The sequence below is a fragment of the Lutra lutra genome, chromosome 1, assembly GCF_902655055.1.
Source record: "Lutra lutra chromosome 1, mLutLut1.2, whole genome shotgun sequence".
Classification (NCBI taxonomy): Eukaryota; Metazoa; Chordata; class Mammalia; order Carnivora; family Mustelidae; genus Lutra; species Lutra lutra.
In genome coordinates, this window is record NC_062278.1 from 103,617,156 (window position 1) to 103,633,328 (window position 16,173).

A 16,173-nucleotide genomic window follows, 5' to 3' on the forward strand; every position below is an offset into this window, starting at 1 on the left:
AATTTGGACTATAAGTCAAACCATTGCCCAAAAATAAAGAATTTAATTGATATGTGTGTGTGCACGTGTCTGTATGGACTTTAGAGGAAGAGAGAAACATGTTTTTGTATCAATTAGCATAGTATTGAACAGCTACATTTATGGGACATAGCTCTTTTAGAAAGTGTGTAGGATATTTTTCATTAATTATGAGCAATTCGAAAGATTTATAAGTAATAAAAACTCCTAGGAACATCAAAGTACATGTATCTTTAATTTTTCTTAAATTATTGTGGACTTATCAGATCCAACAGTATTTCTTCTACTTGCATTTATTTCTTTTCCCTTTAGAATTTCTTATTACTAACTTCACCCATTTAAACATAAGTCTTCTCTGCATCAAAGGACCATATTTTTTTTTATCTTTGTCCATAAGTAGAACTTATTTTACTGATAAAGCTTATAACTTAGTTTGGCTAATTAAAAATAGAATTTTTACCATTAAATTGTTAAGTTTTATTTTATTTATAATAAAAAAAATAGAATTATGAAAAAGTCCTTTAAAGAAATTTTCTAGATTAATATCTAGCACTTGAACTTTTACTGTGGACCAGTTACTATTCTTTTCACTTTCCTTGTGTTACCTGACCAAGCCAGCCACGCACCCTTTTACTTGTGTTATCTCATTTAATCTTCACAACAATCTTAGGGAGTAAGTACTATTATTAGTCTCATTTCACAGATGAGAAAACAGACAAAAACAAGGGTCACACATTTTTTTTATTTAAATTCAACATGTAGTACGTTATTAGTTTTTGATGTAATGTTCAGTGATTCATTAGTTGTGTATAACACCCAGTGCTCATCACATCACAGAGGGTCACACATTTAATAAAATAGTGAACAGTAGTCTACTCAAGATAGTCTGACCTGAGTTTATACTGGTAACTGTTGTTTCAAAACAAGACAAAAAGTGTTTTGGGGCATCTGGGTGGCTCAGTCAGTTAAGCAACTGCCTTCAGCTCAGGTCATGATCTCAGGTCCTGGGATGGAGCCCCACATTGGGCTCCCTGCTATTAAGAAGCCTGCTTCTCTCTCTCCGCATCTGCCCCTGCCCCTGCTTGTGTTCTCTCTCTCTCTCTCTCTTTGTCAAATAAATAAATAAATAAAATGTTTTGTTTTGTTTTTTAAAGTGTTGTTACTTGGCTCTTTACAGATCTGTCCACCAAATATAGACGTAATTTCACATATAATATTCAGTAAATTTAAAAGAATTTATCATAAATATTTGAATAATTTTTGTCATCACTTTGTATAGCAACTTTTTATTCTTTATTATGAATGTTAACTGTTACCTCTTGTCAAGTAATTATTCTCAACTTCAGATACTTTCTGCTTTACATATCCTTCATTTTATTTGCGTAGTGACTGACTTAACAGGTTCTTCTGAATAAAATTACATCATGTGTAAAAGTAAATATAATTGTAATCATAATAGAAAATCTCACTCTTGTTTAGTTTCCCTCTTTCAAATGCCTTTTCTATAAGCTAGATTTTTTTTTTACTGCAGTGTAGCACAATGTATAAAAGTATATAAATGATAATCATAAAGTTAAGTGAATTATCAGAGTTAGTACCTATATAACTACTATGCTGGTTAAGAGATAGAACATTTACCAGAAATATGACATTGCCCCTTCCATTAACCACCTCTCCAAAGGCAACAGCTATCCTGACATCTAACATTATTTTTCAGTTTGAACTGTTTTTGAATTTTATATAAATATACTCAAGAAATAGATACTCTCTTATATGTAGCTTCTTTCACTCATGTTTGTAAGATTTCATCCGTATTGCAAGTAACGTGTTTATTTCCATTGCTGTATGGTATTCCATTATATGAATATACTGCAGTTTGTTCTACTTCTGGACATTTGGCTTGTTAACACTTGGGGGATATTTGCAAATACCCGTTACTAGCAATATGTGAAATTTCCTGTTACTACACCTCCTTACCCTCCCTTGGTAACATCATTGGTATCATCACCCTTTATAGTTTTAGCCAGTCTCTTATATAGTGATATCTCTATGAGATTTTATTTTGCATTTTCTGGTTGACAAATAATATTGACTACTTTTTTATATTTATTGGCCATTTGGATATGATCTTGTGAAGTATGTCTATACCAGTTGATTTCTGACCTGTTTTTATTTGATTTTTTTTTTTCTTGATGATTTGTAGGAGTTGTTTATATACTCTGGATAAAGCCTTTTTTTCTTTTTTGGTAAATTCTTTTTTTCTTTAAAATTTTACATAGGTGGAATGAATGGCTAAATTATGATATATACATTCCTGATCTTCCTCGTGCTGCTCGACTTTGCCTTTCCATTTGTTCTGTTAAAGGCCGAAAGGGTGCTAAAGAGGTAAAGTATTTCAGAAGGAATAATTATTTTTAACCTCTAAAAAACTCCTCTAATTATACTGCTTTGAATTTTTATCAAGAAGTGAATTTTTTTCTTTATCTAAAAAAATTAGTCAAATATTTTTAAATTTTTAATAAATAAATGTGTCATAGAAGAATACCTCAGGAGACCTTCCTGAGTTTATTTACAAGTATGTCCTGAGTTCACATGTACAAAATTTTTTATACATGCAGTGACTACCCACAAATATCTGTTAGGTGACTACATGCCAATATCTGCCTGGCTTGCTTTGGTTCATATTTCCTATTTATAATTAAAGAAAAATTTCTGTTATTTCAAATAGGAAAACAGAAAGTGCTTGTACTTTCAAAAAAAATTGATGTGACTTTTTTTTTTTTTATGTGACTTATTAAAGCTATCATTGTAGCTATAGCTATTGAATTCTTTCTGTGGAAGAAAAGTGTTTTGAAATGCATTTTGTAGGGGCACCTCGGTGGCTCAGTCGTTAAGCATTTGCATTCGGCTCACGTCATGATCCCAGGGTCCTGGGATCGAGCCCCACATTGAGCCCCACATCAGGTTCCCTGCTCAGCAGGAAGCCTGCTTCTACCTCTCCCACTCCCCCTGCTTATGTTCCCTCTCTCTCTCTGTCTCTCTTTCAAATAAATAAATAATCTTTTTAAAAATGCATTTTATAATTTAATCCACAGAGTAGTGAATATCTTTCTGTTCGTTTTTAAAGGAACACTGTCCATTGGCCTGGGGAAATATAAACTTGTTTGATTATACAGATACTCTAGTATCTGGAAAAATGGCTCTGAATCTGTGGCCAGTACCTCATGGATTAGAAGATTTGCTGAACCCTATTGGTGTTACTGGGTCAAATCCAAATAAAGTAAGCTTTTTATTATCATAAATTAGAATTTTTTCCTTTCTTATGACGGTTAAGCACAATATTTATGATAACTTTTATTCCATCTCTTAGGAAACACCATGCTTAGAGTTGGAGTTTGACTGGTTCAGCAGTGTGGTAAAGTTCCCAGATATGTCAGTGATTGAAGAGCATGCCAACTGGTCGGTGTCTCGAGAAGCAGGATTTAGTTATTCCCATGCAGGACTGGTAAGGCAGATCACTGAGTTTTCTTAAGTATCAATCATAATCAGTGGATTTGGGTTTATCCTCTTTGTTTGGAGCAGGGTTCATGGGGTTTAGTTACACTGGCATAGCTCCTATAGGCTCCGGACAGAGTTGCAGTAATTAGTATAATCATATTCTCTATATGCTAATACTGTTACTGAAGTTCTGTCTCTTCTTAGTTTAGTCAGAGCCCTAGCCTACCTTCATTTAACAAATATTTATTGAATGCCAACTATATGTTTATATTCATTGTGTGAGAGGTAATAAAGTTTTGACCTAAAGAGACCTCCATTGCATATACAGTCTAATGGTGAAAATAGACGTTAAAGTGGTAAAAGAAATGTGTAAGATTATAAATCATGGTAGGTGATACGATAGAAAAACCAATAGTATCCCAAGAATGACTACAGAGGGTTGGGAGGAAAAACCAATATGTATTGGGTTCAAGAAAGAACTTTTTACTTCTCTGAGATAACCTGAAAGTTGAAACAAAAGTATGAGTATATTGTTAGTTAAGCTTGGAAGCGGAGGAGAGCTTTGTTACCACCATACTCCAGGATCCCCTAGAAAAGATTACATATAAAAGGAAGTTTAAGTATGAATCAAGTTGTCTGATCTTGGCCATTAATTTGGAACCACAGTATAACTGGGTTCAAAGACCATTAACTCTTATTTCTCAAGGGCAAAGGTGTCAGTGCTAAGAGAAGATACTTTTGTTCTTTGTTGTCTCTTTCCCTGGTTTTCAAATTTATCACTTTTTCTTTGGCCTGGTGATACATTATGGCTAGACCAACCAATGAGTATGGGGCCAAGAGGTCCTGAAATAGGCCTACCTGAGTAATAGCAATGCCCAGGGGCAGTTGGAATCCTGCATTGAGGAACTTCATTAGTTTACAGCTGTGTTCTCAGTAAGGAGTTTACAAACCCTTTTGTAAACTGATTAGTAATAATCATAACCTTCCTGCCAATATGCTTTCAGAGATATGTAGCAGGTATTTAGAGAGGTACAAATTAATTTTAAATATTACTGAATTCTTTCAGATACTAAAAGTACAAAGGAATTCTTTTTCTTGAAAAATGTAGCCTCTATTTTGTAACTTTGATTTCTTGTTGATAATTCTAACATTTATCAAGTGCTTACTGTGTACCAAATGCGATGCCAGTCACTTTTCACGGTTTATCTCATTTAATCTTAAAAGCAATTTCTATGAAGGTAGTACGTGTATAATCCCTATATTGCCAGTAAGGAAACAGGCTTAAGGAGTTTAAATAACTTATCCAGTATCACTGTTTAATAAGTATTGAGCTTCTGGGGTACCAGGGTGGCTCAGTGGGTTAAAGCCTCTGCCTTCGGCTCAGGTCATGATCCCAGGGTCCTGGGATCCAGCCGGCATCCAGCTCTCTGCTCAGCGGGGAGGCTGCTTCCGCTTATCTCTCTCTCTCTCTGCCTGCCACTCTACCTACTTGTGATCTCTGTCCGTCAAATAAATAAATAAATAAAATCTTTTTAAAAAAATAAGTATTAAGCTACGACAACTATTTTGCTGTAACTGAAAGAAACTCCTTAATTTTGAAATTGGGATTGAAATATTGATGAGCTATAAATAAATAAATAGATAAATAAATAGAAATAATAAAATTTTAAAAATTTTTAAAAAGAAATATTGATGAGCATTCCCATGAATTGTCCATAGTGCTATACCATTAGTTATACCTGTAAACCAAAGGAATTGTGAGAGTCAAGTCACTTTAAGACTCATTTATCTCTATTTTTATTCATACATTCACTTTATCATCAGAGTCTGCCTCAATTAGCTTTTGAGTTTCTTTTTGAGCAGTCCTAACTCTTAGAGATTATACTGAGTGAAATAAGTCAAGCAGAGAGAGTCAAGTATATGGTTTCACTTACTTGTGTAGCATAAGGAATAACACAGAAGACATTGAGAGATGGAGAGGAGAAGCGAGTTGGGGGAAATCAGAGGGGAAGACAAACCATGAGAGACTGTGGATTCTGAGAAACAAACTGAGGGTTTTGGAGGGGAGAGGGGTGGGGGGTTGGGTGAGCCTGGTAGTGGGTATTATGGAGGACATGTATTGCATGGAGCACTGGGTGTGGTGCATAAACAATGAATTTTAGAATACTGAAAAAAAAAACAAATTTTAAAAAAAGGATTGATATTTTATGACTTTTTTTCTTTCTGAGAAGAATTTTTTCTTTAAAGAAAAAAGTTGTTTTTAGTAGAATAAAACTGGGTCAGTTTTTCAGTTATGATCGGGTCTATTGAAAACTTCTATAAACCTAAGATAAAAACTATATCAAAGGTCCTGCAGGTAGAGGGAACAAAATTACACCACTTGAGAGTCATTACTTCAGATTCTAATGATGATGGTAAAATTGATCATGTAGGTAAAACATCAAATAATATCCTAGATGAATTTTCTCGAACTCAAGATATGATGAGTGAACAATATATTTCCAAGAACAAAAAGGAAATATTGTATTCAGTTAGTCATTCAACAGGAATAACTTCATCACACACTATTTTTTGATGAGAATCTGGACCACACCTCATCTTTCTTTCCAGTTTTAATGCTGCTATACACCAGAATTTATTTGATACACTTTTTTTTTAATAATTTATTTTATTTTTTATAAACATATATTTTTATCCCCAGGGGTACGGGTCTGCGAATCGCCAGGTTTACACACTTCACAGCACTCACCATAGCACATACCCTCCCCAATATCCATAACCCCACCCCCCTCTCCCAACCCCCTCCCCCCATCAACCCTCAGTTTGTTTTGTGAGATTAAGAGTCACTTATGGTTTGTCTCCCTCCCAATCCCATCTTGTTTTATTTGATACACTTTTTTTTTTTTTTCAATTTTTTTTTATTAATTCTTTATTTTTTCAGCATAACAGTATTCATATTTGATACACTTTTTAAGTGAAAAACATCACAGGCAGGTGTGTATGCAAAGATGAGTGGAAGGAAAAAAGTGATGTAGAAATATAAAATTGCTTGAATTACTATAAAAGTTCTCAAAAGTATTATATTTTGACAATTGAAGTATAAGAAGAAAAATGGGGAGTGATGATAAGCTAGAACTTATTAGATATGCATTTGAAGTGTGGAGTCACGATCTGTAAGATGTGTATGTTCCAGGCTCATGCAGGACAGTTGATGAGCAAGCAGTTAATGGCATTCAAAGGATGTTGCCCATTTTGATTATGAATTTGGTTCTGCTGTGTTTAAATTTTTTTAATTAATTATTTTTATTAACATATAATGTATTGTTTGCCCCAGGAATACAGGTCTTCACACTTCACAGCACTCACCATATCACACCTGTGTTTAAATTCTTAGTAAGATGTCAAAGTTGTTTCTCACAAAATTTTTTCCTAGTTTATTAAGTTATTTTATATTAAAAATGAAAACAACTAAAAAATAAGCCAATAATATTAAGAGTCGTTTAGACCAAGATGATAAATGATAATGACTACTTTTCCTGTGAATCAAGGGTTAAGTATTTGTTATCTCTTACCTTGAGTATTACAATAGCCTCCTAAATGGTCTTCCTCAGTCTACAAAACAGCTAAAATAATCTCTATAAAACATGAATCAGGGGCGCCTGGGTGGCTCAGTGGGTTAAAGGGTCCTGGGATTGAGCCCTGGCATCGGGCTCTCTTCAGCAGGGAGCCTGCTTCCCTCTCTCTCTCTCTCTGCCTGCTTCTCTGCCTACTTGTGATCTCTGTCTGTCAAATAAATAAATAAAATCTTCTAAAAAAAGAAACATAAATCATGATATTCATCCTTTAAATAGCTTTCACTAAAAATAAAATCCAAACCTTTTACCCTGACTTGCAAATTTTATGTGGTCTGAACATATCCTCCCATCACTCTCCCCTTGTCTCCTGGGCTTCAGGCTCACATGTCTTGTTCCTTTTCCTCCCTAATACCAAACTCATTCTCTTCTTGGGTCACCTTCACTGTTTCCTCCACCTGCAGTAGTCTTTTCCCTGATCTTAGTGTGGGTGCTTCTTTCTTATCATTTGGACCACAAATTCAATATTCCCTTCTCAGAGGCCACTTCCAGATACCCAGTGTAAAGTAGCCACTCAGTCATCTTCATTATATCACCCAAAGTATTTATATCAGCTTGCCAATTTTTTTTTAATTTGTTCATTTAATTTTTCACTATAATGGGAATCTTATTAGTGCAGGTTCTTTTTTACTATTTAAGACCCTCAGCAGTAAGAACAAAACAAGGCACACGGTACATGTTTTAATAAATATTTGTTGATGGACATGTGCCAATAATATTTCTTTATACTATTGGATAAATTAATAATATTTAAGTGTTGTTAATAAAATGTTAACAAATGTTAATAAAAACCAAGTGGCATGAATACCTGCTTTCATTTTTAGCCATTGGGAATATGTGTAACCCATTCCAAGGGGATGTGTGCTTGTTTTCATAATATATTAATATACATTCATAATTATTCATTATGCAGTTAATATATCTGTATTTAAAGGGAATAAATATGTTACTTGGACTCTTGGCATTATACCAAAGGTTATGGTGTTTTTTATTTATTTTCCAAACATTTAACATCCAGTGTTTTAACAAGGGTATTTCTTTTCCTTTTTTCTCTTACTTATTTTTACTTTTTTTTTTTTAAAGATTTTATTTATTTGAGAGAGAGAGAGAGAGAGCATGAAAGGGGCGAGGGGCAGAGGGAGAAGCCAGCTCCCTGATGAGCAGAGGGCCTGATGTGGGACTTGATCCTGGGACTCCAGGATCATGACCTGAGCCGAAGGCAGTTGCTTAACCAACTGAGCCACCCAGGTGCCCTTATTTTTACTTTTTAAATTTGAGAGCCTTGCAGTGATTATAAGGATGTATTTGAGCAAAGATTATGAAAGAATTTACATTTGTATTTTATTATTTTACTATTTCTTATTCCAGAAACATGAGCAGAGTAGTTAATAGAATACTAGGAAGGGGCCTTATCAGGAAGAGAAGTCAGTTACTTACTTCTACCCCAAGTACCCCAGTCTGGTCTTATCCCTGACTCACTTTGGCAGTGACTGTTCTATGACTGATGGTAATGTTAACTAAGATAACTGGATTTGTTCCACAAATAGTGCCTTAAGCTGATTCTCCCCATCCCTGAAAATAAAGGCTTGTGATGAGAATAAACTGTATCACAATGATTAATAAGCAGTGTAAAGTTGTTGGCCATTGTCTGTTTTTGTAGATCACTCATGAATCCAGGGGAAAATATGGCAAAGGAAATCATATAAGATATTACTTTATTTTGCAGAGTAACAGACTAGCTAGAGACAACGAATTAAGAGAAAACGATAAAGAACAGCTCCGAGCAATTTGTACCCGAGATCCTCTATCTGAAATCACTGAGCAAGAGAAAGATTTTCTGTGGAGCCACAGGTAAATGTTAAGATGAATATTCCCTGAAACAACTGATTTTGGCTTATCTTGCGGGTTCTTCAATACCTGTTAAAGTATATAAAGCATAATTTACATGACTTTTTTTGTCATAATATTCTTTTTTAAACTGTGGATAAAGATCAGTATTTCTAGAAAATCATGTGCATTGGTACTAACCTTCCACCTTCAAGCCTTGAAGGCTTTTTTAAAATTCTAAATCCCTGGTATGACTTTTTTTAGGATTTGTTTTGGGGGCTTTTTTAAATGAAATTCAAGATAAAAAAAAAAATACCCATAGCTTTAGATCAATTTAGTTGGGATGTAGTTGGTCTAGTTCAATTTTTAGGCATTTTTTCCATTTTTTTCCTTATACTTCCTCAAAGTAATAGTGCAGTGCTTTATTTTTACTTATGAAGAAATTACCCCACTACTTAGGAGTTATACACTGGTTTATTTAAATAAAGCAGTTGCAGTGCCTTTCTGCAGAAAGTCCATTGAAACATAAGTTTTGTCCAGTGACTATAGTAGAAGTGGCAACTCTCCTCATGGTTTCTGTTGGGTGAGTGGGTAAAAAAGGAGCTATGTAGTGTTGTGAAATAAATTCATACTTTTTTCCAAAGTATCTGTCTTCCATTTGGATTATTCTTTTGTCTTTCATGACATTGTAACTGTCTTAAGTATTATGTGTGCATAAATATGCAATTATAGTGTTAAATGCTGATTTCTTTTGATTTTAAAGTAGGCTAGTAATGGTAAGTTTTCAGTGTGTTTGGAAAGATTACATAGTTTAAAATTTAGATATCTAGGCCTTTTGATTAACATGCAAGAATGTTTTTTGTTTTGTTTTGTCTTTTCCACACAGACACTATTGTGTAACTATCCCTGAAATTCTACCCAAACTGCTTCTGTCTGTTAAATGGAATTCTAGAGATGAAGTAGCTCAGGTAAATGCATGTTTGAGATTACAGAATAACTATTGTATAAAATTCATGTGTCACTCAAATTGTTTTCTCTCAGAAAGTCTGCATAAGAGGTGAAATAGACGTTTTATATTAATATAATAATATAGTGGGAAAAAATACCATTCACACCACTAATAAAATTAGTTAGAATTTTACATTTTAAACACCAAATTCATAAGGAGAGTTCTTGACTAATTTTAAAAGAAGAAATTAAGACATTGTCTTAGAGGGTTCACTCACAATTGTCTTTCCTTTTTAAATGTGATTTATTGTTTTTACCATAACAGATGTACTGCTTAGTAAAAGATTGGCCTCCAATCAAACCTGAACAGGCTATGGAGCTTCTGGACTGTAATTACCCAGATCCTATGGTTCGAGGTTTTGCTGTTCGGTGCTTAGAAAAATACTTAACAGATGACAAGCTTTCTCAGTACCTAATTCAGCTAGTACAGGTAAAATAATGTAATATAGAAAAATAATGTTTTATTCTAAATCCATGCACCTTTATCCAGACTGTGGATCTTTATCTATACTAGTTTTTTGCTTTTTTAAAAATAGGTTTTATTACCAGTAGTACCTACTTAATTTCTAAAAAATTTTCTTTAAATCCAGCCATGCAGAAACTGACCCTGATTGATGCAATGTTGTTTTTATGTTTGTGTTTAATCACATAGGTCCTAAAATATGAACAGTATTTGGATAACCTGCTTGTGAGATTTTTACTCAAGAAAGCATTGACTAATCAAAGGATTGGGCACTTTTTCTTTTGGCATTTAAAGTGAGTCACATTATTTTCCCATTAAATTCTTTAGATATATGTTACTTGCTTTCTTAACAGATCTATAAATATTACTTAGATACTGTTGTTTTTGTCTGAGTTTTCCATAATGAAAGCATATTGTACCAGTCATAAGCTTCCCTTCAAGTTTTTCTCTTTAGTATTAAATAAGCAGGAAAATTCAAAACTGAATTTTATATAGAAATGAGACCTGAAATCTTTTTTTTTTAAAGATTTTATTTATTCACTTAACAGAGATCACAAGTAGGCAGAGAGGCAGGCAGAGAGAGAGGGGAAGCAGGCTCCCCACTGAGCAGAGAGCCCTATTCGGGGCTCGATCCCAGGACCCTGAGATCATGACCCGAGCCGAAGGCAGAGGCTTTAACCGTCTGAGCCACCCAGGCGCCCCGAGACCTGAAATATTTTTAAAGGCTTTGATTTTACTTTAAGCGAAGTAAAATTTGCTAGGTTAATATTGGTTAATATTGCAGTTGATTTCACTGTATGTGTGGATTAAAATATCCAAAATAAAAGAAAAAGAAATCCTGCCTTGGAATTCAGAACAATAATGACAGAAGTCCCAAGTTTCTTACTAGAAAACAAGCTAATTAAGAATTAAAAGTATTTGGGGGCGCCTGGGTCGCTCAGTGGGTTAAGCCGCTGCCTTCGGCTCAGGTCATGATCCCAGGGTCCTGGGATCGAGTCCCACGTCGGGCTCGCTGCTCAGCAGGAAGCCTGCTTCCCTTCCTCTCTCTCTGCCTGCCTCTCTGCCTACTTGTGATCTCTCTCTGTCAAATAAATAAATAAAATATTAAAAAAAAAAAATTAAAAGTATTTGGGTGCCTGGGTGGCTCAGTTGGTTAAGCACCTGTCTTTGGCTCAGGTCATGATCTCCAGGTCCCGCAGTGGGCTCCCTGCTCAGCAGGGAGTCTGCTTCTCCCTCTGACCTTCTCCCCTATCATGCTTTCTCTTTCTCTCTCTCTCTCTCAAATAAATAAATAAATAAAAGAATTAAAAGCATTTTGTAGAATATGATCTAATACTCCCAAGTAAGATCATAAGCCATACACTTCTCCTAAATTTAGAAAGATTTATAATTAACTTGATTTTTTTAACAATTAACTTGATTTTTTTAAATGTTAAAATAAATCAAAATGGAATCCTGAAGCTAAGTTTAAAATAATAAATTCAAAGACTGTATAGAAAGAGGATATGTATGCCACAAGAGTCCAATAGTATTCACTTGCTCTTCACTCCCTCCCTATTCATTTTATTACTTTTTTCCTGAATTTACTTGTTTCATGTTTGTATATCTTTCGAGTTGTTTTTAAATTCCAGTTAGTTAACATGCAATATAATATTAGTATTACATATTAGTATTATAATATATACAGTATAATGATTAAACGCTTCCCATACAACACCTGGTTCTCATCATTAAAGCAAGTGCACACCTTAATCCCTGCCACCTATTTCACCTAGCCCCCAGCCACCTCCCCTTCAGTAACCATCAGTTTGTTCTCCATGGTTAATACATCTCATGCTAAGATTAGTAAATGAAAAGTAGTTGAAGTAGGCCTAAAGTCTAGTTTATTAAATTTATATTTCCAGGAACTATCTTAAATTCTTGATTATTTTGCTTCCAAATGATAGATTTTACATAAGTTTATTGTTAGTATGATGATAACATTTGTTGGATTTCAAAAATGGTTTTCATATTTTCTTTAAAAAAACTATATACATATGTACTTATTTAGGACCATATATATAATGCAGTGTGTGTGTGCATACATGTGTGTATTTCAGTCTTTTTTTTCTTTTGTTTTGTTTTAATTCTGTGCTCTTTTAGATCTGAGATGCACAATAAAACGGTTAGTCAGAGGTTTGGCCTTCTTTTGGAGTCCTATTGTCGTGCATGTGGGATGTATTTGAAGCACCTAAATAGGCAAGTTGAGGCTATGGAAAAGCTCATTAACTTAACTGATATCCTCAAACAAGAGAAGAAGGATGAAACACAAAAGGTACGTGAATCTTTAGTCTGTTTTTGAGACTCTGCATTGCAGTGGGGCAGGGTAATTTGAGAGCCCGGTGTAGAGGCAGATTGTGGGTGTTAGAATCAAACATATCAGGATTTGGATCCAAGTTTCATTGCCTCTCAGCTATGTAATGTTAGACACATTATTTAGACTTTGAGATCTATTCTCATTTACAAATGGCAATGATACTTTCTGCATAGTGTAGTGAGAATTAAATTACATGAGATGCACTGAAGCACATATCACAGTGCCCAGAACGCAGGCGGTGCCCAGTAAATGTTAGTCCTTTCTTCTTCCCCTTCTTCCTTCTCTTTCACACAGCCCTAACTTTTAAAATTATTATTCCTTATTTTGTGTCATTTTTTATCTTTTAGTAATGACCCTGAAAATAAGTGTAAAGAAATTAATTTGTACATTGCTAAATTTAAGGTGGACTCTTAGTCATGCTTTGAACATTATCACACACTCTGGTGATCTGTAATCTAGCCTAGTGTAACTGAGGAATATGAAATGTAAGGATTTTTCATGACCTTTTCCTCCTATCATTTTTTCAGTCTACCATATCCTATAGTAAAAAGTGAGATCATTCCTCACCTCTAATGAAATGAGGGGAAAAAAAATCCCAGTATATTAGTCCCCAAGCACAAAGAATGTAAATTAGCAATACCGAATGAATTTTTCCAAAATCTTCATTGATACTGCATGAAAAAAAAATTTTTAAGAAAGTTACTGTATTAATCTAAATGTCGTTGAGTGAGTGACTGAGCTGATTTTATTGAAGGTAAAATAAATGATATTAGAAAATAATGGTGGGAGGCACCTGCGTGGCTTAGTTAAGCATCTAACTCTTGATTTGGGCTCAGGTCACGACCTCAGGGTCATGAGATCAAGCCCAGCATCCGGCTTCATTCTGGAGCCTGCTTAAGATTCTCTTTCTGGGGGCGCCTGGGTGGCTCAGTGGGTTAAGCCTCTGCCTTCGGCTCAGGTCATGATTCCAGGGTCCTGGGATCGAGCCCCACATCAGGCTCTCTGCTCAACAGGGATCCTGCTTCCCCCTCACTTTCTCTGCCTGCCTTTCTGCCTACTTGTGATTATAAAATCTTTAAAAAAAAAAAAAAAAAAGACTCTCTGCCCCCACTCCTTGCTCGCACTTGCTCTCTAAAAAAAAAAAAGATTTTTTTTTTTAAAATAATTGTACTGTTTCTGATGCTGGAATCATGAGCTAGAGGGGACTAGCCTGCTTTGAAAGAATAAAAGTTATAATATTTATATTGTAACAGGTAAGAAAAAAGAAACTAGATATTAGTTAAATTTGCAAATGTAGTCATTTCTTTTAGCTGGAATTTTCATATCACAGGTTGGCCTTGATACGGTGAGTTAAATAGGAAGGTGAAAGTCATTACTCACTTTACTATTGGCTTAAATGGGATTGTGATAGGGGAGTGAAAATGCCATAGGAACAAAAGCAGTTTCTTTGAGTGGTTTCCTGCTTTAGTACAATGATAAAGCATTGGAAGCAGTGTGCTAACATTAGGGTTGATAGTGCTAGAAAAAGAAATGCCTTTACATGAGCCAGAGCTGCCATAGTCAGTGATGACTGTATTTTCCAGCTACTTCCTTCTCCATAGTGAAAACAAAACAAAACAAAAACAAACAAAACTTTATTACTAAAGTTAAATTATGAAAATTAATTTATTATGAATTCCTAGCTTCTAACCTCTTTTTGTCCCCTACTTACCTTTTGTAGTTTTGATAAGTAACGATTTCCTAAAATAAAATGGGAGTCATTGCATGATATAGCTCAGCAGTCTGGGCTCTGGTTTCAGGTGATTAAAAAGATAGTTTCTGCATACATACTGGAACCTGAGTACAGTGTGCGACTCAGCCTAACAAATGTTTTTATAAGCCCTTTTCCAAACAATTTCCTTTAACCTCACTAGACTCTTTTTACTAAACAGAGAGAAAATGAATACAGTTTTTTTCTGCAAAGCTTAAAAGTAAAGTTACTAAGCTAACCTGATTATCTCCATAGTTTTTCCTCCATAGGTCAACAAACTTTTTTGTGAAAGGCCAAATAGTAAATATTTTAGACTTCACAGACCATGCAGTCTCTGTTGTAACTATTCAACTCTGCTCCTCTGCTGTGAAAGCAGCCAGTATCTAAAGGAAAGGGCATGGCTATATCCAGTGCAGTTTGATTTACAAAAACTGCCATAGTTGACCAAGCCCTGCTCTAGAGCCAAAACATTGCCTGTGTCAGCATGCAGTGTTCTTACAGGAGAGTACACAGTGCTGCCCCTCCTGCCTCTGCCTGAAGTGTGTTGCTCTGTGTGAAAGAAACTTTTCTAATCAGAAACATGATATGGATTCATAGACTATACAATACTGTGGTTACAACATATAAAAGAGATTAGTGGTTAGTTTTACCTTTCATGAAATCAGTTTCTAAACATGATTATGCTCATTTATCAGGTACAGATGAAGTTTTTAGTTGAGCAGATGCGGCGACCAGATTTCATGGATGCTCTCCAAGGTTTTCTATCTCCTCTTAATCCTGCTCATCAACTAGGAAATCTCAGGTAATGTACCTTATTGGAAGGTTTATTGATATATTGAAACAAGTAACCTTCCTGGAAAAAAATCTTAAGAAAAGTTAAAAATTATAATTAGAATGTTCAGTTACATATGCTTCCCTCTCCCGTTATCCTACCTAGTAGAATAGTTTGTTCAGTTTTCTTAAGTTCAGAACTGCATTTATTCAGAATGTGTTTTTATTACTTTAATAATAGAGTTTAAAACTTTTTCTGGCCAGAATTTCTGGTTTCATTTCAAAAATGAAATGTAATATCTGTAAAATGAATGGTATATCCCTATATTTGTTGAAAATTCATATGCTATTATGTAAGAAAGTTTTAAGCGTAATTTTTTTTCTTTATACGCCCTTGAATAAATGAATTCATAAATTAAATGGAGAAGGCTTTAAATTTTTATAACACTTCAAAAAACTTTATTGTCTGTGTATTTTAAAATAAATTTGAGGGTAAAAGAATTTTAAAAATAAGGTGCCTAGTGACGTTTTTAACTATTTTAAAGGCTTGAAGAGTGTCGAATTATGTCCTCTGCAAAAAGGCCACTGTGGTTGAATTGGGAGAACCCAGACATCATGTCAGAGTTACTCTTTCAGAACAATGAGATCATCTTTAAAAATGGGGATGGTAAGGAAGAGTATTAATGAGCTTATGATGCATGAATTTAGCTATCTTTTTATAAACAGGATATTTATGAAGCATGAAGACTATTGAAAGCCATTTAAGGAATATGTGTGTGGTAAAATATATAATATTAAACAAATGTCTTAACCTTTAGAAAATTATTTATAATTATTAAAAGTAAAGAAG

At 34.3% G+C, this 16,173-nt stretch overlaps 1 protein-coding gene across 1 annotated transcript in view; it reads left to right on the top strand.

Moving 5' to 3' along the window:
- Positions 1–16,173, top strand: part of PIK3CA (phosphatidylinositol-4,5-bisphosphate 3-kinase catalytic subunit alpha) — an 84,695-nt gene that overhangs the window by 57,574 nt on the left and 10,948 nt on the right. Inside the window, exons 7-16 of the mRNA XM_047730953.1 lie at positions 2,298–2,403; positions 3,146–3,298; positions 3,389–3,523; positions 8,875–8,999; positions 9,862–9,943; positions 10,249–10,413; positions 10,636–10,739; positions 12,589–12,760; positions 15,248–15,354; positions 15,869–15,990. Of these exons, the coding sequence (XP_047586909.1) occupies positions 2,298–2,403; positions 3,146–3,298; positions 3,389–3,523; positions 8,875–8,999; positions 9,862–9,943; positions 10,249–10,413; positions 10,636–10,739; positions 12,589–12,760; positions 15,248–15,354; positions 15,869–15,990 (1,271 nt within the window). The remainder of the gene's footprint in view (positions 1–2,297; positions 2,404–3,145; positions 3,299–3,388; positions 3,524–8,874; positions 9,000–9,861; positions 9,944–10,248; positions 10,414–10,635; positions 10,740–12,588; positions 12,761–15,247; positions 15,355–15,868; positions 15,991–16,173) is intronic.